General features: G+C 53.6%; 1 protein-coding gene across 8 annotated transcripts; it reads right to left on the bottom strand.

Annotated features, from left to right (window-relative positions):
* Positions 1 to 1,592: 1,592 nt before the first annotated feature.
* On the bottom strand, positions 1,593 to 19,747 carry KCNIP2 (potassium voltage-gated channel interacting protein 2; the record flags this gene model as incomplete). Of its 8 annotated transcripts, none has more annotated exons than XM_084245635.1 (10): positions 1,593 to 1,640; positions 1,949 to 2,011; positions 2,140 to 2,244; positions 2,423 to 2,530; positions 2,628 to 2,698; positions 2,863 to 2,932; positions 3,466 to 3,590; positions 4,237 to 4,335; positions 5,181 to 5,291; positions 19,675 to 19,747. In XM_084245635.1, 10 exons carry the CDS (start codon positions 19,745 to 19,747, stop codon positions 1,593 to 1,595), a joined length of 873 nt encoding a protein of 290 aa, XP_084101761.1. The 8 variants fall into 8 exon arrangements, with proteins under 8 accessions (XP_084101761.1, XP_084101762.1, XP_084101763.1 ...); XM_084245636.1 differs by having other exon boundaries at positions 4,237 to 4,290; XM_084245637.1 differs by lacking the exon at positions 4,237 to 4,335 and having other exon boundaries at positions 3,466 to 3,586; positions 5,192 to 5,291.
* Between the last annotated feature and the right edge of the window lie 418 nt (positions 19,748 to 20,165).

Raw genomic sequence — 20,165 nt, 5'->3', positions numbered from 1 at the left:
TGAACAGAAAACACTCTGAGATTAAGTAGGATGTTTATTCTCTAAACAACAGTCTTCAGGACATGGATATCGGTCTCCTCCTGTCTTCTCTCAGGACGTGATTCACATGACAGCCTCGCTGAGGTCAGGTGGGTTTTCAACACTTCCAATACCTGTGTCTCAATCTCCTTTTGAGGGTTGTCCATTTTATGGGAGAGAGAAACATTTTCTTTGGGGACTAAAAGGCTGCAGGTGTACATGTTAGGGGTATGTGATGGAGTGGGGCAGACAAAAAGGCAGAGACAGCAGCCCGTGCATAGCCATTGTGTTTTATTGGATCTGTTGTATTTCTTCTTTTACAAAATATACAGAGGAATCAAAAATGCAAAGCAGTCAACAGTGTTCTGATAGGAAAGGGACTCCCTGGGGGCCCTACCCCTCAGATCCTGGCAGACTGAAAGAATGAGCTAAATGGGACAAGCAGGTATATTAAGAGTGGCAGCATGGCAGGAGTGCTGACAATAAGGTGGGACCTGGGTTCTATGGTCCCTGCCTTCTAGGTATGCTCAGGGGCATCTCTGGATAAAGTGAATAGAGCAAGAGGAGACCCTAGGTGGAAACCGAGGTTATATGGGGAGTTGGAATAGAGCCTGGGTTCTCCCAAGATTCTAATGAATGCCCCCATGCTGGGTTCAGATGCTGTGCCTCCCTCCCTCTTCCCTTTTCTTCTAAGGCATCCACTGGGTGGTCCCTGAATTACTTCATGCCTCCAAGTCTAGAGGAAATGGTAAATGAAAACTCAAGTTGTAGTTGTCCAGGAAGGTAGGCTGGAATTTTGGCAGGTATCAGCCAGGATATCTCCCACCCACTTTCCCCTGCTGCCACTATCACACATAACAGAAAAGGAGAGGAAAAAAATTCTAGGGATGAGCCAGACACCAGGATCTCAGGCTTTCTTGGGGTACTATGTCTTCTGAAGAACCTGGCAACTCTTATTCTAATGGCTTGGGGTGGCAGACCTGTGGGACTCAGAACTTCACCCTGGCATGCCTGAGCTCTCACTGATAATCGCCAGAATTTCTGCTCAACTCCAGCCACCTCCTAGGACCTAACCACTGGTTCAGGCCCAAGATTCCTCCCTCTACATTCCTCCTACAGGTATCTCAAAGGTTAGTTAAAAAGGTCAGTCAGTGCCAAGGACAGAGCATCCTCTTTGAGAAAGGAGTCTTAGGGGAAATGTTTATGGGACTCAGGGATAGGGAAAGCACCATAGCAGGAGACATTGTGTCTATTGTTGTGGTTCTAGAGTGGGGTTGGGAGGTGGAGAACCACTCAATTTCTATAGCAGAGGCACCCTCAACACTGAGTATTAGGCAGGAAAGAGGTGGGACCTGCTGGGAGTTGGGAACACCCTACAGATATACTCTGCCCACTCCTGGCCCATTCTGCTCCAGCAATCTGGACCACTGAATCCCCAGGCTCTTGGATCCCTACAGCCCCCAGGGCAGGGCTAAAATGAGGACAGACCTGGGAAGAGAAGGGTGAGGTCCACCAGGACTAGGACTAGAGCATGAGCCCCCCCCCCAGGACAACTGACCCCCTGTCCTGGGGAGCTAGATGACATTGTCAAAGAGTTGCATGGACCTCATGATGTTCTCGTCCTGCAGCCATGGTGTGAGAGAGGCAGATTGGAGAGAGAAAGGAAAAGAATTTGTCAGAAACAGGGAGGACAACACCAGGTCAGAAATAGTGACATTCATGACACAGTAAGGCTGAGAAGAGGGAGACACCCAGAGACCTGAGTTAGGGAAGGGACATGGTTCTCCAAGTTGTGAAGGAATAGGACTGGGAAATAGGGGGAAGAAGGCAGGTGTTGTAAGGTGGTGCTCTGCCCAAGGAAGCCTTCTCCTACATTACTGAATGAGGCCTGAGTCAGGACCAGGCAAATGAGAAGGGCAGGAGCCTATACCTTTTGACATGACTCAATGAATTCCTCAATGGTCACCACGCCATCCTTGTTCCTGTCCATCTTCTGCAAAAAGATAGTTAGGTAGGGAGAATAGGAGGGAATGGCAAGAGAGAAACAAGCAGAACTTGTGTAAGTTCTTTGCTGAAACCTTGCCTCATTCCCTTACTCCAGGACCCACCCAGTCCAGGCACCTGAAAGAAGCTCTCCACGTGTTCTCTTGGGGCCTCCTCCCGGAGCGCAGGATATGTATACTTGCCCATCATGTCATAAATGGACTTCATGATATCAAGCATTTCCTGTTAGACCAAGAGAGAAGAAGAGCCTCCAATCTCCAAACCAGGAGGCCTAGGGCCTAGGGTAGAACTTACTCCTCCTGGTGAGGCATATGTGAGTCATGTGGGTCATTTCCTTCCTGAGGCCCTTTGCACCTCCCCACACACATGCAGCCCCTCGGGCTCTTCAGTTGCTCCACACCTCCTTGGTGATGCAGCCATCCTTGTTGAGGTCATACAGGTTGAAGGCCCAGTTCAGCCTGTCATCTATAGTTCCCCGAAGAATCACTGACAAACCAGCCACAAAGTCCTGGGAAGGAGGGTTAGGGGACGCTGTGTCAGATACCCTTCACCCAGCCCCCACTCTGGATTTGTTTTGTAAAGCCTAGCCCACTTCTCCAGCTCACCTCAAAGCTGACTGAGCCATCATGGTTGGTGTCAAAGGCATTGAAGAGGAAAGTGGCATATGTGCTGGAATCTATAGGACAAACATTGATAAGCCTGGCTTCCAGGCAGGAGAGGGCTTCCCACCTCCCTGGCACTCCCCAAATCCCTCTTATCACTTGGCATTCCTGGCCCCACCAGAACCTTCTCCCCCATTCAGCCTAGAAATGAACAGCTGCTTTCTCCTTGACCCCTCACCTCCTTGAGGAAAGAACTGGGAATAAATCTGCTTGAAGTTCTCCTCATTGACAATTCCACTGGGACATTCCTGGAGGGAGTGGGGAGAGAACCCGACTGAAGGCAGAGACAAATTCCCCTTCCAGTCACCCACCCACTACACACACACACACACACACACACACACACACACAGAACTTCTTGCCCTGAGACTCCCAGAGAGGGAAATCTTCACATCTCCTGGAGGCTCATCATGTAGCTCTTCTAAATGGGAGGCAAGATTTCTCCCTAAAAGTACACCAAACTGGGGGTGGGGGCGGGGAAAGGAGGGATTGGGGTCAAAATAAGGGGGTTGCAATTGTATGGGGAATATAAAAATAAAATAAAATAAAAATAAATTTAAAAAAAAAAGTACACCAAGCTAACTGGCCTGTCCATAGCTTCTGCCACTTCCAAATGGTCCACCCTACAAGTTCAGTCTAGGGACCCTTCTTTCCGCCCCTCTCCTCAAAACTTCCAGTCCATCCTTTCCGAATAAAAGTCCCAGTTAGGGCCCGCCCCTCCTGCCCCACCCCGTTTGGCCTCCCTTAGCATTCAGATTCCAGAACACTCGTACACACTCACGTTTTTGAAGCCCCTGTACAGGACCTGCAACTCTTTGCGTGTGAACTTAGTTTGCTCCTGCAACTGCTCCAGACCCTCGGGCCGGTGACATACGGTGGACAGTTCAAATTCATCCTCCACGCTGTCTGTTGGGATGGGGGTGAAGGGAGCAGGGGAGGGGGGACAGCCGACCCTCAGGCCCGACCCCCACACCCCTTCTAAGTCACCTACCCGTTCATCTTCCCACCCATCCCTTCCCTCATCTCCAACTAAGAAGAGTATCTTGTCAGTTCCCTGGGCCCTGAGCCAAGGACATCAAGGCAAGGAGAGAAAATGCTGGTCAGCTTCAAGGTCTTATCAGTTGGCAGACCCAAGGCCAAGCGTGGTCCCAGAGCCAGGGTCCGAATTGGCGCTGGCCCCAGGGTCCTTGATCCCTGGTTCGAGCGGAAGGCCCCGACCCCATCAGCCCAGAAAAGGAAGGACAGGGAAAGTAGATTGTAGAGGGAATGTCTGAGCTCCGACCTTCCACAGACCGACTCAGATCCGTCCAGAGCCCAGCCCTGGCCTCGCCCCGCCCAACTCCTTCCCTGCAGCCCAGGCCCGCCCATCCAGCCATGCCCAAGCCATGCCCCGCCCAGCGCCGGCCAAGCCACATCCAGCCCCCATCCACCCCTCCCGCCCCGCCCCACCTCGGTGCCGCCCAGCCCCCAACATCCAGTCCCCAGGCAAGTGCCCCCCACCACGCTTGCGGAGCTCCCCCCCCCCTCCGCCCCCACCAGGAGAGTAAGTCACCTGGGTCCAGCGGGCGGGGTCTGTGGGGGCGGAGGGAGGCTGGGGCGGCTAATGCTGAAGGGAGTGAACTGTCACCGAGAAAGCGGAAGACGCGGCCAACTGCAGACACACACCTCGCCCCTCACACTCACGGCAAATCTCACAGACCTGCGTGTTACAATACACATACCCCGGCCCCGCGGGCAAAGGCACACGGAACGGACGAGCATTGACACACGACATGGACCCCACGCACACGTGTTTGCGGGACTCACTCCTGCCGAACCGACACCCCGTGGGGCGCAATCGCAACGACACTCCAGCAGCTACCGGACGGGCCTTTGTAGCTTGCAAAAAACAGTATGATGCTAGCAATGGGCTAGGCCCAACCAGGACACAGACCTAGACCTAGAGACAAGCGAGGCCACTCAACGGGGACCAGGCTCAGACGAGCGAACCCAAATGTCCCGGCGTCCGGAGGGAGGCAGGCTCGGTCCTCCACACCCGCAGCCGCCCAGTCGGGGCGGGGACAACACACATCTCCAGGCCAACACACAGCCGGGGGCGGCGCGGGACGCCACGCAGTGCAGACACTAACCCAGCCGAGCCACGCACAGTCCCGCACGCCGCCTGGTCCCACACGCGCACACGCGCACACGCGCTTCGACTCAGCGCGCCCACGCAGGTAGTTCAAGCGAGCGGGCTCCGCCTGGTTGGCGCACCTGCGGCGCGGATGCTCGGGCCCCGCCCCCCACTCACCACGCCCACACGCGCAGGCTTTGTGCGCTCCGTAGCCACGCCCCCACGCCCGCCCAATCAGCGCTCACCCACGGTGGCCACGCCCACAAGCTGAGCAGGGCCGCCTCTTTCACACTGGGCGCACACACAGACGAACACACACACACCACACTGGGCGCACACACAGACGAACACACACACACACACGGCCCCGCCCCCGGAAGCACAGTAGAGGCACTTGCTTTCACTGACTGAGGGCAGGGCTTGGGGCCCGCAGCAAGGCAGCAGCTTGAGGAACCGCTGCTTCAGCGCTTTTTTAGTGGGCCCTGGAGGGTGGCCTGGGAAGAGAGAAGACCCCAGGAGGGCACATTAACCCCCACTGTCCCTCCATTCCCTGTCCCCTCCCCACCAGTCACAAATAAACCCGGCTGGGGCTGGAGTGGAGTGGGGGAAGGACTGGAGAGGGGGAACGGCAGGGTAGCTGGGGATGAGCCCAGTGGGTTTCACAGGCATGAAACATCCGCCAAGGCACCTTGCTATAATGGGACACGGCTGGGGACAGTGAGGTGCGAGGGGAAGAGGGGGGTGGCACTGGTCTGTTGACCTAGTGCCCTTGGCTCCAGTGCTATGCTAGAAATTCTGCAGGAGGGGTCCAACCCAAGGATTGCCTCTGTAGGAACCCTGCTCTCTCTCTCTCACCACACACACACACACACACACACACACACACACAGAGCAAGAGGTGAATAGTGACACGTGGAATGATAAATCACAGATGATAGATGCCATGCAGTGACATCTTGATACCTAGCAATTCACTTAAACACGATGGCCTAATGAGCAGACCCCAACACATGCATGAGAGCCCACATGTGTGACCTAGGAGAAATGTGACCTAGGAGAAACATGACACATATGGGGACATACAGGTCATCCTTACACACTGCATGATCCAGCCACACATAAACAAAGACCCTGGGACATCATGACATGTGTGTTAAGTACACTATGACACACTATGGCCTTATAATAATACAACACAGGGGTCTCCCTGGTGGTGCAAGGGGTTAAGCACAGCACTATGAAGCAATCCTCAGCCTCTGCAGCATGAGCTCGATCCCCTGGCCTGGCCGGCCAAGGAGCAACCCACATGGTGCAGCAGACCTCTCCTGTCACGCCCACAGCTCCCCTCAGCAGTGTGTTTCAGTCAGTCTTCCTGTTCTGTTCCCCACTCTGTCTCTGGTGAATCCTCTTGCTCCCTGCACCTCTGGCCTGTACCCCAGCTCTTGTATGCATAAATAAATAACTCTTTAAAAAAATAACACAACACATATCAAGGTCACCATGACACCCATATTGCGGCCCTGGTCCCCTTGGCACCCAGATATTGAAGACTGCACTTCATCCACAAGACCCTTATTTTTCCTGGGGATACCCACCTTTCTTTCCTATAAACCTTCACCCAAGTCACCTAGAATCTTCCTACCAGAGGAACATGTTCTTCCTCAGCTAATTCAGCCACCCTAAAAGTGTGGTCCTTCCCAGCCCTTTCCAATAGGGCTTCCTCTTTGAAGGTAAACAACAGCAAACTTTGAGACAATAACAGAGCCTGGAGATGAATATTTGATGTAATGTGGGGCTATTCAGAGATCACTGATCACAATTCCACGACCTTCCCCTTATTTGTACAGGATCCTACAGTTCTACCTGCGCCCCAGGATCCTCCCTCCAAGTTCCTATGTATGTGTCTATGTCTTGTGGCTGCCCCCCACAGATCACCTCCAGAAAGGCCCTGCCCTCCCAAGCCAGTACCCAGCCTCAGGACAAGGTACTGCTCCCAGGAGATAACTGCTTTAAGTCATAGCTTCCCCCCTCCCCACTACTGTCTCCACCTCCCCTCCCTTACATGCTCACCAGAAGTAGGGAGAGGGGGAGGGAGGCAGTAGGCCTGGTGGTGATCGATGATAATGGACTGGCCTCCTGCCCAGGCCTCCATTAGTTTAGACTTTGGTTTCTTAAAGCCGGATTGTGCCTGGGGCCTCTGGTGGTGTAGTCACTGCTGCTATGGAACTGGGGGGGAGGGGTGGCGACTCCACAAGCCTCCCCCAGCTTACCCTGCTTCACATATCCTCCTCACCACCTGGCCCCAGGCATCCTGCTCTGGGATTCTATCTCTAGGCTTCTCCCAGGTAGGAAGAGAAAGGGGTTGCCTTCATTTTTCAGGTTGCTTGGGTTTTCTGGATCAACCCTTTTCCCACCAAATAGTCCAAATGGTATGACAAGTTAGAGCCTACCGTTTAGGGACTGGATGAAAACAAGCTCAGTCCAGCCTCCCAGTTCATCTAGACCAATGCCTGCTCCCACATCACGCCAATAAATGCAGCAGAGACTGTGGGATGGGCTAGGCGTTGTCTGCTCTTGTTGAGTACTAGGCAGTTCAGGCACCTTCCCCTGTCCCCAGCTCCCTTCACACCTTTTCAGTTCCCCAGGGAGTCTACCCTGCAGTGTCCTACCCTGGTTCTTGTCAGATTCCCTGTCCTTGGTGGAACTGGGGAAGGCCAAGCGATGGAGCTGCATAGTTGTTTGTGTGGAAGAGGAAGACGGCAGAACATGCTCCCCACTCTAGCTCCAGCATCACTCTCCCCACTTGGCTTTGGGTTGAGGTGGAGAGTTGACTTCCCACTCTCTATGTCTAGGTCCTAGAACCCATTCTGTTCTTGGATCCTGGGAAGAAGTGGGAGAGGCAGGGGGCTTGGGAAGCAGGGGTGCTGATCTGATCCATCCCTCACCCTCTCTCCTGAGCTGATCTAGTTGTATCTCATTCAAGATACAACTTGTTCCCAGTCCTGACCCCAGAAGCCACCCCAACCTAAGCCCGGAGTATAGAGCTGGTATATACTCAGGGCACTCCAAGAACAGCTGCACACACAGTAGATACCCAAAGAGGTTCAGCCATACACCCAGCCCTCCTCAGGCACAGTCACAGCATGCCACAAAGTCATACACCTTGTCATTCTAACACATACACAGGCTCACATGGTCACACTCTTTGTCCTTTCTCACACACGAACAGTCACATCCCCTGTATCTCACACAGTGTCACACAAGGATGAAGGTGTGGAGAGTCACACACATCTTCAGACTATTGTGGGCCCCTGGACCCAAAAGGGACTCCCCAGAAGTCTGATGTCTTCCCACAATCCCTGCAACTTCCTTCTTTGCTTATCTATAGAACTTTCATCATGTCCCCCCAGACCTCTCCTGTCCCCTCATCTCCATACCTCAGTCCTTCTATGCTGCACCCTCATCACCTCCCCAAATACTCCGTCAGTCCCTGGCTCTCTCTCTTCAGACAGCCAATAATACCCCATGTTCCCTCCACCTCCCCCAGATCCAGCCCTCCAGTCCACTTCTTTACCTCTCCCACACATCCTGTTCCCCAAGCACCCTGCTCAGCTCTCACATGCCCTATCCCATCACTCTGCTCCCTGTCAAAGAGGCAGAGTAACCCCCACCCCAACACTTCAGGTGGCTGTCCCGCCAGCCAGCAGCCCTGACATGCCAGACACTGGGTTACCTTCCAAGGAGACAGGCTCAAAGAGGCCAAACTGCTCCAGGACCTTGACAAACAAAGCGAGGACCACGAGCACAGCTACCATCTCCAGCCCTTCCAGGTTCATGGTGAGCTGGGGGCATGGCCCCCTGCTGAGGCTAACCAGCCCACCTGCCCTCCTCACTCCACCTTCCCCTCAGGCTCCCTAGTCGCAGTAGGATGGACTGCAGCCTCCCTTTCCCCAGTCCCTCCCTGGATCCTCCCTCTCCCCTCCCTCACCCCGCCTCTGCCCCACACACCTTCCAGCCACAGCCTCTTCCTCTTTACAGGGCCACCTTAGTCTAAGGACTGGCACCTCCTCAGGAGCATTTGGCACAAAGGATATGGGCCCCGGACAGGACAGGAAGAAGAGGGAAGCTGTGATCTGCCTCTGTAACTGCCCCCCCAACCTCTGGTCCTGTGGCTACTCTACCAAAGGGAGGGGAGAGAGGGAGGAGCCTGCTTAGGGAGAAGGCAGAGAAGGATAGTGTGTAAGTGTGAGAAGCCATGATCTGCACATATATAGCAGCAGATGTACAGGTCAGAACATGTCAGGTGTGTGGCTGGGTGCTTTCAGCGTGTGTTCCTGTGTTTGTCTGTATGGAGAGTATGTGTGTCTCCTCTTATGCATGTGTCTTGTATTTATGGGTATGTGAACTGAGTGTCTATGTATATATGTGTTCTGGAGTATTTCTGAGTGTATATGAGGTGTAAGGTACCTGTATTTTAGCGGCGTTGTAGGGCATGGGTCTGAAGATGGGTAGTATGAATGTGTCCTATAATTAGAAGTCTGGGTCTATGGTTGTGCAGCTGTAACTGCATGAATTGTATGAGAAGGGGGGTGGGAGGCTGGAGGAGAAGCAGTGACCTCTCCCTGCAGGAGGACACCACAGTATCGATTGTGGTTACCATGGAGACTGAGAGGCAGGAAGCACTCCCCTCCCGCAGGCCACAGACAGGGAAACTGAGGCCCAAGGGAGGGAGGATTAGCCTGAGGAAAAAGGCTGCTTGGTCCAATCACCACCCTAGCGGGGAGGGGTCTTATTATAGATGCTTTGGGACCTAGAGCCTCAAGTGCCTGGGAGGAGGAGGGACTATACTTTTCCTTCCTCCTGGCGGACACTTCACCCAGGAGCTGTCAAAGTCTGCCAGCTCCTTGGGAACCTTTATAGAGCTGATGGAGCAGCCCAGAGTAGGGGAGAAATCTGAACCCTCCAGGGGAACCACCCACCCACTACCCAGATAGAGCATTCTTGGAGCCCCTCCCCCTTCTTCTCCGGCTCCTTCCTGGAGGGGTGTGTGCGTGCTGTGGGGGTGGGGGAGGTGGTGGGGAAAGACCTGCAGAACCAGGGAGCCAGAAGATGTTGGCCTCTGAGTTTCTGCCACTGCTGCCTACTGTTGACTGAGCACTCACTGTGCTAGATTTTGTGACATGTGCTTACAGACATCACATTGAATTTTCACAACAAACCTATGAAAGAAGGTCTGTTATTCCCACATTGCATGTGGTAGAACTAAGGCAAAAGGAGGTAAAGCAAATCTCTAAGATCAGAAACTCAACTGAACTCCGTCTGACTCTGAACCTTTGCTTGAAACCACCACACTATACTGGTTCTATTAGACAGCTTGCCCACCCACGAGGCCCAGTGTAGGGGGACTGTCCCTGGAGGAAGCCTTCCCCCTTTGTCCAGTTCTGGGATGATGTCTCAGTGACAACTGTGGCGTGGGGATCAGGGTGCCCCAGTGCTGAAAAGCACCATGTGAAGTTCACTGACCTGCAGTTCTACAGAGTCACCGCCAGGGGTCAGTCGTCCACATCACACTAGATCTTACCCCTTTCCTCTCCCGTCAACACCCAGCCCCACTGTGCCCTTACCCAGGCAAGACTGGAAAGGAGTGAGCTGGGGAGTGGTTTGTCTCAGGCAGGCTTCACCCTCTGCTTGCCCCTCTACCCATCCCAGGAAAAGGTCAATTCAAGGACCGTTTTTGGTTTCTCACATCTTAGAGGTTACAGATTTACAGATGAAACCAGCGAGGATCTCCCCATCCAAATTCCAAATGTGCCATTTAACATCCTTTCCCCTACCGCCATCAGCAGATTCTTTTTCCCCCAGTCAATATGGCCTCCTCACTGTTCCCCAAATACACCAAACTCGGTGCTCTCTCTGTGCCTTTGCTCTTGCCATTCTCTGCCTAACATGCTCTCCCTTCTGTTCTCTTTCTAGTCTAGTTACTATCTATTCTTTAGAGGCAGTTTTAATTCCCTTCCTTTCAAAACCTCCAGCCAACAGTGGTCTCCTGACTGCTGAATTTCTACTGAACTCACTGTTAGGCCCTCAAAACTCAGCACCTTGTTCCCTAGTGTTATTAATGATAACAGTAAAAGGAGATAGGTAATAAACAGCATGGGGCAGGGTGCCAGTTTCCCTGGGTTCAAATCCCAGCTTGCCACTTGCATTTAACTGGGCAAATTCTTTTTTTTTTTTTAAGATTTATTTATTTATGCATATAAGAACCAGGGTACAGGCCAGAGGTGTGGGGGGTGAGAGGATTTGTAACAGGGTGGTCCCCAGGAAAGGGGGAGGGTCCCTGCCCCACCCAAGGAAGGGTGGAGCTGAGCTGGGAGAGGAGAAGCTGGAGAAGAGACTGAGGAAGGAAGCAGGATGGAGCCAGGAGACCTGGAGGAGGCGCATGGAGCCTAGAGACACGTGAAGAAACTGTGCTTGTCTTTTGGTCGTGGACTGGGTGACACAGATGTGGGTGAGACCTGTGGGGAGGTGACAATGGCGGCTTTTATCTTGATGTTGATTTTGCTCTTTTCCTTCCGGGCTTGTCTGGTTGTTTCTGGCCCTTTTTTGTGGGTCCCCACTGGGAGATGCTTTAGACTTGTGGCAGGCTTTGGGGCCTTGCTCTGGGCCAGTCCCATTTGGATGGAGTTTTACCCACGAGGGGACGGGTAACTTTGGGTTTTTGATTTAGAAACTAGACTCTTTGCCTTACCTGTATTGTTTCCTATTTGTATTAAAGTTCCTTCCCATTAAAGTCTCATATGTTTTGTGTTGATGTGGCGGATGGCAGAACCCATTTAGAATAGGCAGGTTTGCGGGGTTTGGGCTGCCCCTCTCCCTGTCCTATAACAGATTTATGGTAGGCAGTGCCATAGGGAAGCCCAATTTCCCCATGGGGCTGACTAACCATGGATGGCTCTGTCCTAAATCACCTTGGACACCAAATCTGTTATGGGACAGGGAGAGGGGCAGCCCAGACCCCGCAAACCTGCCTATTCTAAATGGGTTCTGCCATCCGCCGCATCAACACAAAACATATGAGACTTTAATGGGAAGGAACTTTAAAAAAACTAGGAAACAATACAGGTAAGGCAAAGAGTCTAGTTTCTAAATCAAAAACCCAAAGTTACCCGTCCCCTCGTGGGTAAAACTCCATCCAAATGGGACTGGCCCAGAGCAAGGCCCCAAAGCCTGCCACAAGTCTAAAGCATCTCCCAGTGGGGACCCACAAAAAAGGGCCAGAAACAACCAGACAAGCCCGGAAGGAAAAGAGCAAAATCAACATCAAGATAAAAGCCGCCATTGTCACCTCCCCACAGGTCTCACCCACATCTGTGTCACCCAGTCCACGACCAAAAGACAAGCACAGTTTCTTCACGTGTCTCTAGGCTCCATGCGCCTCCTCCAGGTCTCCTGGCTCCATCCTGCTTCCTTCCTCAGTCTCTTCTCCAGCTTCTCCTCTCCCAGCTCAGCTCCACCCTTCCTTGGGTGGGGCAGGGAACCTCCCCCTTTCCTGGGGACCACCCTGTTACAGATTCACCAGAGACAGAGAGGGGAATAGAACAGAAGGAGTGACTGAAATACACTGCTAAGGGGAGCAACTGGCGAGACAGGAGAGGTCTGCTGCGCCTTGTGGGTTAGCTCCCTGGCCAGAGGCATTGAACTTGTGCTGCAGTGGCTGTGGATAGCTTCAGAGTGCTGTGTCTTAACCCCTTGAACCACCAGGGAGGCCCCTACCTGGGCAAGTTCTTAACCTCTATGTGCCTTAGTTTCCCACCTCAAGGTTGCTGAGAGTAGTAAATATATGGAAATCTGGTGGACTAACTCCTGACACAATAATAACTGCTAAAGTGTTTGTTAAAATTATTGTTAACATACCCCCCTTCCTACCTCCCTGCCACATTTCTAGAGCTCTTAGTAATTCCACATTGAGGGGCCTCCATGGTGGCCTTGGGGTTAGGTCTCATCACTATCTCCACTGTAGCCTGATCCTGGCCTGATCCCTACGAGGGAGCTACCCACATGGCGCAGCAGACCTCCCTGTCTCGCCTGCTGCTCCCCTCAGCAGCGTATTTCATTACACTGTTCTGTTCCCCACACTGTCTCTGGTGAATCATCTTACCACTCCGCAACTCTGGCCTACAGCCCAGTTCTTATACGCAAAAATAAAATTAAAACACACACACACACACACACACACACAATTCCACATTGTTATCTTGATGGCAAGACAATCCCAGAAGGAAGGCAGAGTGAACAGCATTGTACCCATTTCAGCGATGCGGTAAGGAAGGTGCAGAGAGGTAAAGGAATTGCTTAAGTTCATCTAGCTAAGAGGAAATGATGCAGATTTGAAGTCAGGTCTTTCCAGATCAGTTATTTTTCCTCAACTAGATTCTAAGCTCCTAGAGGGCAAAGATTACAAATTGAACCTATACCAATTGAATGCCAGGCACAGGGGGTTCCTGTGAAACGAAGGTGTATCGAACAGGATTCTAGTTCCTAACTGGGCGGGGAGAAACAGCCCTCTGAGAGAACTATAAGACATCAAAAAATATTTGTTGTGTGCCTACTACAAGGTAGGAACTGTTCTAAGTAGGCCATGACATGAATGCTAATAAAAGCTCTCTAACTGGGAGGCTAGGACAAACCTGGCGAGAGTAACTTTTGAGCTAGTTATTAAAAGATGGCTAAAATATCAACAGTCCACTTTGACAAAGGGATCAACATTGAGTACATTTTGTGTCCTGGATACTTTATATAAATTATCTCACTTGGTCCTCATAATAAACCTGAAAGGAAGGGTTTATATTCCTGTTTTCATAGTTGACATGGTGAGGGTGCAGCTGAGGAAACAGGCTCAGAGAAGTGACTTTCCCAAGGTAACACAGAGGATAAAGGATGCATCAAGACAACAGAAGCAATGATCTGTCAATATCTTCAGGCTGTCTCCTCAGTGTATGTAGGGGTCTTGAGGAATCCTGGGTGACTGTAGCTTAATTCACATTAAGGAAGTGGTGAGTGATAAGACCCGAGGGTCAGATTCCATGGGGATTTGAATGCCAGGCTAGGTTATTGGGGTTGAAAGAGGCAGGCTTGCAGCCCCTCCCTGCACTCTGCTCCTGATTCATAGGCTTGCAGCCAGTTGTCCAGTCCCTGAACCCTCCTCTTTCCTCTCTCACTTCCATCCCTAGCCTTCCATGGCCTTGACCCAGCCTCCCAGGGACTCAGGTCCTCAATCAAATATATCTCTGGTGTGACGGTCTGTCAGAAATGAAAGAGCCAGTTGTTTTTCAGGCTTCCCTTTCTCACTACCCAGATAACTCTCAAATTTCAGGGCCCTGTGAGAAACTTGACCAGGTCTTTCCTTCTAGCATCCCAGTGCCACTTAGCTATCCATTTAAAGGACTGATGTCTCAATGGTGCACTTCAGGCAGAGTGAGGGTTCAAGAGAAAACTATCTTGAAGCATTAAGCGAGCCCTCCCCAGGTGACTCAAATCTCACCACAGAGATACTCCTATCATGCAGTCATTTAGCCTTACGCAGATAAAATGGGGAGTAACACTGACTGGTGGGGAGACCCACCCTATGCCACTTGTTCTACTTTCCCATCGGCCCACTGTTACCCAGCCAGTGAAGACTCCAGACCCCCGCTCGCAGTTCCTCCAGTTCCACTCCATCTCCAGCCAGACCAGAAGACACAGCAGCCCCCAGCTGCATCAGGTGATTAATGACCTCCCTAGGCCTTGGGGCTATTTTGGGGCCTGGAAGTCTTGCCTGCTGTGATTGAGAGTTGGCTCTGCCTGGCTCCAGCCATCTGTCACTGGAGACAGGGGGCTTGGGGGAATGCATGCTCCCCAAGCAAGGCTCTGGCTCACCTCCATCTCCTCTCCTTCTGGGGAGCACATGGAAAAAAGAGGCCACAGGCCCTGCTAACACTCCAGGGGGCTCAAGAAGATATCATGGAACGAGCCAGAGAACTACAGATCCCAGAATGCCATGAACCAAGTTGTTTTGGTCTCCCTAGGCCAAGTGGGAGAGGATGTGGGGTTCTCCTGGCCCCGATTAGGACACCCAAAGGAAACCCAAGTGGAGTTGAATGCCAGTCTCAGCAGTGCCACGATATAGTACTCAAGCTACATGTCAGAAATTCCACAAATCCCACACCAAGGTACAACCTTGTGAAGGCTACACAACTAATTTAGAGCCACTCAGGAACCCCCAACCCAACACTAAAGCATAGAACTTCGGGCACATGCAGTCACAGTGTCACAGAAATGCCCACCCCAGAGATCACAGCCCAAGTGATGCGCAACCCCGGCACTGCATATTCCAGAGCCAGACAGAACGGTGACATGCAATCCTATGTCACGCAAGTTTGTCCATCTCATCACGCATGAACTCACTAGCGAGTTCTTGTCCGTCTGGTCCCACCTCAGAGTTTTTTCCTTCTGGACAATGATTCCGGGGATCTTAGGGCCCCCTTAACCTAAGCAATTTGGTAAAAGCCCGTGCCTTTTCCCTGGTCTGCTGCAAGCTGCCACCTTTCCTCCCTGTAAGGGGCTTTGTCTCTCACCCACCTGCAGGAGGCCCCCTCTGCTCTCAGTGAGAAGCCCTGCCCCCCTTCTCCATCCTTGTCAGGGACCATGATGCCCCCTCTCCTTTCCTCTTTGACGACCCCTATCTCCTCCACCTTCCCTGTAAGTGGCCCTATCACCTAGCTCCATCTCTGCGGGGTCGAACCCTTTAAACCTTATCATTGGAGTGATCCTGCTCCCTCCATTTCTGTGAGGGATCCTTTCCCTCCCCACCTCTCTAAGTCTCCTATTCCACTTTGCTCACTTTTGAGGGGTCCTGCCCCTCCCTCCCTTCCTCATACCTGGCGACAGCGACCCAGTCACCAGCTGATAAAGGGATCGCGCTGCCTGCCCCAGCGGGCTCCGGCACCTGCCCGGGCATCGGTTCATGGCTCGGCAGAGAGCACAGTGGCCAAGCTCCACCCCCAAGGCTTGGGGCGCTCGCATCTCCGCCCCCACCCAGTGGCCCTGCGTGGGCGGCGCGGGAGGGCCGGACTGGCGGGGCCGGGATCTCAGCGAGCCGAGCCTCTTTCTCTCCCGGGTCTCCTTCCGGCCGCTCCAGGGAACTCACCCTGACTCCATCATCTGTCGCGCCAGTCCCTAAAGTTCAGATTGGGGCGGGCAGGGCCAGGAGAGGCACGCACTCTCCCCACAACCCTCTCTGGGAATGTTTTCTGGATTCCTGGCGGGGAAAAGGGACACATAGAGGTTTTGAAAAAGGAGCCGCAGGAGGAATGAACCTGATCTTTCATTGTCGCTCTTCGGCCCCTCCTTCTCGCCTCCTCCCATTTTGGCACAGAGATTGAAAGGATGAGGGGCCATAGTTGTCATGGCAACTCCCCACACTTCCATACTTCTGGACTCCAGGGCGAGCAGAAGCGAGGAGGAGGAATTGGCCGCTGCTGGAGTGGCGAAGAAGAGGCGGCAGGCAGGAATGTGGCCTCGCGGCCTGTTTCCTGGTCCCGCATCCCTTTCTTCAAGACTGTGTCCGTGTGTGTCTGTCCTGGTCCTGGGAGTTGAGCAGACTCCCGCGGCGCAGGCTTCCCGCCAGCCAACTGCATCGAGGAGAAGCCCCTCTCCCCGAGTCCCTGTTCTGACCTCTTTCGGGGACTCCTCCGTCTCAGGTTAGACCCAGAGAACCCCCTCCCAAGACCCGCCAACGCCTTCGAACTCCTGCGAAAGTCTACAGGAGAGACAGCCCCTCCGTCTCCGATTGGGATCCCTATGATTTGGTCGAAAACCCTACATTTATGAGGTCAGGTAACCGAAACACGCGAACCTTGCCGCCAGATTTGGTGACATCCCCACTCGGAATCAGACCCGCAAGCGAGGCTCCGCTGGGCCACACGAGGGCGCCCCACTCCGGGGAACGGCGTTCACGGCCAGAGGGACGCGGCGACGGAGACCCCAGGCCCGAGGAAGCGCGCTCTGGCCTGGGCTAGTCAGTCCCAAACTCCCCCGCATCGAATCCAGTCCTTTCTTTGTTTCTGACTCGGAGAGCACCACAGCTGATGCCCCACGGCTGATCACTGACCTTCGGGAAGACAGCGCGCGCGCAGCGGCACACGCGGACTGGGGTGGGGCGCAGCTGTGCTTCCTCCCTAAAAAGTTTTCCCTGGGCCTCCCTTGTGGCGCAGGACGTTGAGCGCAGTGCTGTGAAGCTGTCCGCAGCCTCTGCAGTGCCGGTTCAATCCCCGCCGGCCTCGGAGCAACCCACATGGCGCGGCAGACCTCTCCTGTCTCGCCCGCTGCTCCCCTCAGCAGTGTCTTCCGCCCGTCTGCCTGTTCTGCTCCCCGCTCTGTCTGGTGAATCCTCTCACCCTCCTGCACATTTGGCCTGTACCCCGGTTCTTGTATAAATAAAATAAATCTTAAAAAAAAAAAAGTTTTCCCTGGCTTTGAGTCTGGGGTGGGAGTGGGGAAGGTGGGCAGTTGAGGGCGACCTAGGATGCCCTCAGTTAACTTTATGGCGCCCTCCCTAACAGTTTGATGAGCTGGGATGACAGCAGCACAACACGCCTGCCAGAAGGATCTCAGGAGTCCCGCCCGCACAGGATGGTCCCTCTGCACCCGGCCCGGCACGCTCTTCAGCACCGCGGACAACGACTCCCCTCCGGGCTTCAGCTCCGGCGACCAGGGAATGTTTAGCGCCACCTGGGCCGAGACTGCACCGGCCTCCCAGCCTTGCTTGTCGCCCGCTTTAAGACCTCCTTCGAAAGGAGAGCTCCTGGTAGTACTATTTCTACTTCCCAAGTCGTGTGTGGAGCTCTCTACAGTGAGGATGCTGATGGCGTGCCACCATTCTCGACACTTGTCAGCATTTTCTTAGGAAGACAGGCAAGTAGGAAATAGTATTCCGCATTTTACAGATGAGAAAAGTGAGGCCCAGAGAATTAAAGTCACACATAGCTGGAACTCATGCTTCCATTTCTGCACCACTTTCCAATACAAGTACTTCCAGAACTTCACCCAAACCTCTGCTTTGTTGAAATCTCTGATGTCAAATAGCCAAGTGGGAGGGGAAGATTCCCACTAAAGGGGAATCTCAGTTAAAAGCAGGAAGCAGACACTGACAATGTGATGCTAATGAGGGCCCTGGGGTCTTCATTACTCTTAAGGATCCTGAGCTGGTGGTGTGAATGGGAGTCCATAGCACAGCCAGACAACTGGACCTTTGGATTTCACTGAGGTCTTTCTGAGGCTCATCGAGGGCACATCTGGCACTTTCCTACATCTGCTCCTGCCAGAGTGGGAGGGCTCCCCCTTCTGGGGACCTTGGTATAGGGACTAGGACTTCCCCAGTCAGGGAGTGGGGGGGATATTCAACACTTTATGACCTAGTCCTCTCTCTCACCTCCATGATTAACCATACTCTCCTCAGGGTTGACAAGGATCATGGCCTCCATCCATCTCCCCAGCTTGTTCCAGACCCAAGGGAGATGGTCTCCCTCCGCCCATTCTCTGTTGGAGTTCTTGGGTAGGCTGCATGATGAGAGACACAAACACACGGACATGGAAATGTACACAAGGTGACACAGTCACCCACACAAACACATGGATCTGCCTACCAAACCCAGGAATATGCACAGGCACAGATGTACTGCTCTCACATACCTCCCCAATGTGGGAGAAAGAGGCTGCCTGGGCAGCAAAGTGGTTTGGGAGGACATAAGGAGAGGCCCCATGGCACTTCCTAGCCTAGAGCTTCAATCTCTGGGTCTGGAGAGGAGGCAAAAGGTTTTTATGAAGTTCTGGGGATGGGGGACAGTTGCTGGAGATGGAAGGAACTTCAGGTGTAAGAATGACCTCTGAACACATTTTTTTTTTTTGGGGGGGGGGAGAGGCTGCCCCCGTCCTAACCAGTCTTCTCTCAGGAGTCAGGGAGCTAGGATGGGAGATGCTCCTGAGAGCTAGGTTGGGCAGTTGGGCACCAGAGTCCATTCTTGGGTCCACCTAGGCTATTTGTGGAAAACATGGGGAAGCAGTACAATGCACCAAAGACCTCTTCTGCACCAGGAAGCCAGAGAGGCAGCAAGGGCAAGAAACGTCACAGACACAGAGCCCCACTGCAGACATTACCACGTGAAAGTATACAGTCAACAGCAAATGCTAACATAGCACACAGTCATAGATCACAAAACACAACACAACTCACTTTAACAAATTCTTGTCCCAGGATGTTCACAAAGAGACATACTACCATAAAGTGAAGCCCGCTACAGTCTGGGAGCCATATGCCACTTGATACAGAAGCACATACTCAAAGCACATAGGCTGCACATAGAACAGAGACACATGGGCAAAACAGCTTCACTAGTACAGGCAGGGTCAGACACGACCTCAAACATCTGACAAGATCATACATTTGCACAGTCACACAGAGTCACACTCATCCCGGCTGTCACCAAGCTCAGGGCACATGGCAACCAGCTCTTGGAGGTGCACACACCGATACACACAAAGAATGACAGGTGCTCACACACGTAACACCTCCCACTCCAGACACCCTCCCAGCCTTGTGTCACACTCGCCCACACCTGCTGCCTCTCCCCACCTGCCCTGCCAGCTCCCCTTCACTCCCCCCTCCACACACACACCCTGGGACCCAAGGCTTTGAATCCCACTGTCTTGCCCCAGAATAGTTACCAGGGTGCCTGGGAAGGGGTCAGAGTGTGGGTAAGGGCCTGGCAGGGGTCAGAAAGGGGAATAAGGGGGAATGTGTAGGGGGGTTACTCTGCCCTCCCTCTTGAGCCACCGACTCACCTGTGAGCTGGTCATAGGATCCATCCAAGTCTCGGGAATCGGACAAACTCTCCTTGCGACCCTGGCCCCGCATGGCCCCCGGCGCCCCCCTCCCGTCCCGCTTGGGGCCGTGGGAGGGGGCGCCAGGTGGCCGAGATAGGGCGCTCACAGGGCGCCCCCTGGCGGCGTAGAGTGCAGCGGGGCCTGGGGGCCGGGAGGGTCCGGGCTAGGGCAGAGTTCTGGGTCTGGGCCTGGGGTCTAGGACCCACCAGGGAGTCCTGGGGCAGGAGCGAGTGGCTAGGGCAGTAGGTGAGTGCAGAGCTGGAGGCAGAGCAGAGCGAGCGTTGAGCAGAGCCGAGCTGCCTCTCCGCTCCCGCCCCCTCCCCGCGACTGTCACCGCCGCCTCCCCCCTTTGGCGCTGCCGGGATTGGCTCCCCCTCCCCCGCCCCCTCCTCTCTGCAGCTCGCAGGAGGCACCCGGTGAAAGGGTGAGCTGGGAAGTGCGGGAGGAAG

Source organism: Talpa europaea, assembly GCF_964194135.1.
Source record: "Talpa europaea genome assembly, chromosome: 10".
Lineage (NCBI taxonomy): Eukaryota > Metazoa > Chordata > Mammalia > Eulipotyphla > Talpidae > Talpa > Talpa europaea.
Note: the sequence above shows the minus strand (reverse complement) of the source record. Positions and strands in the feature narration are given on the sequence as shown.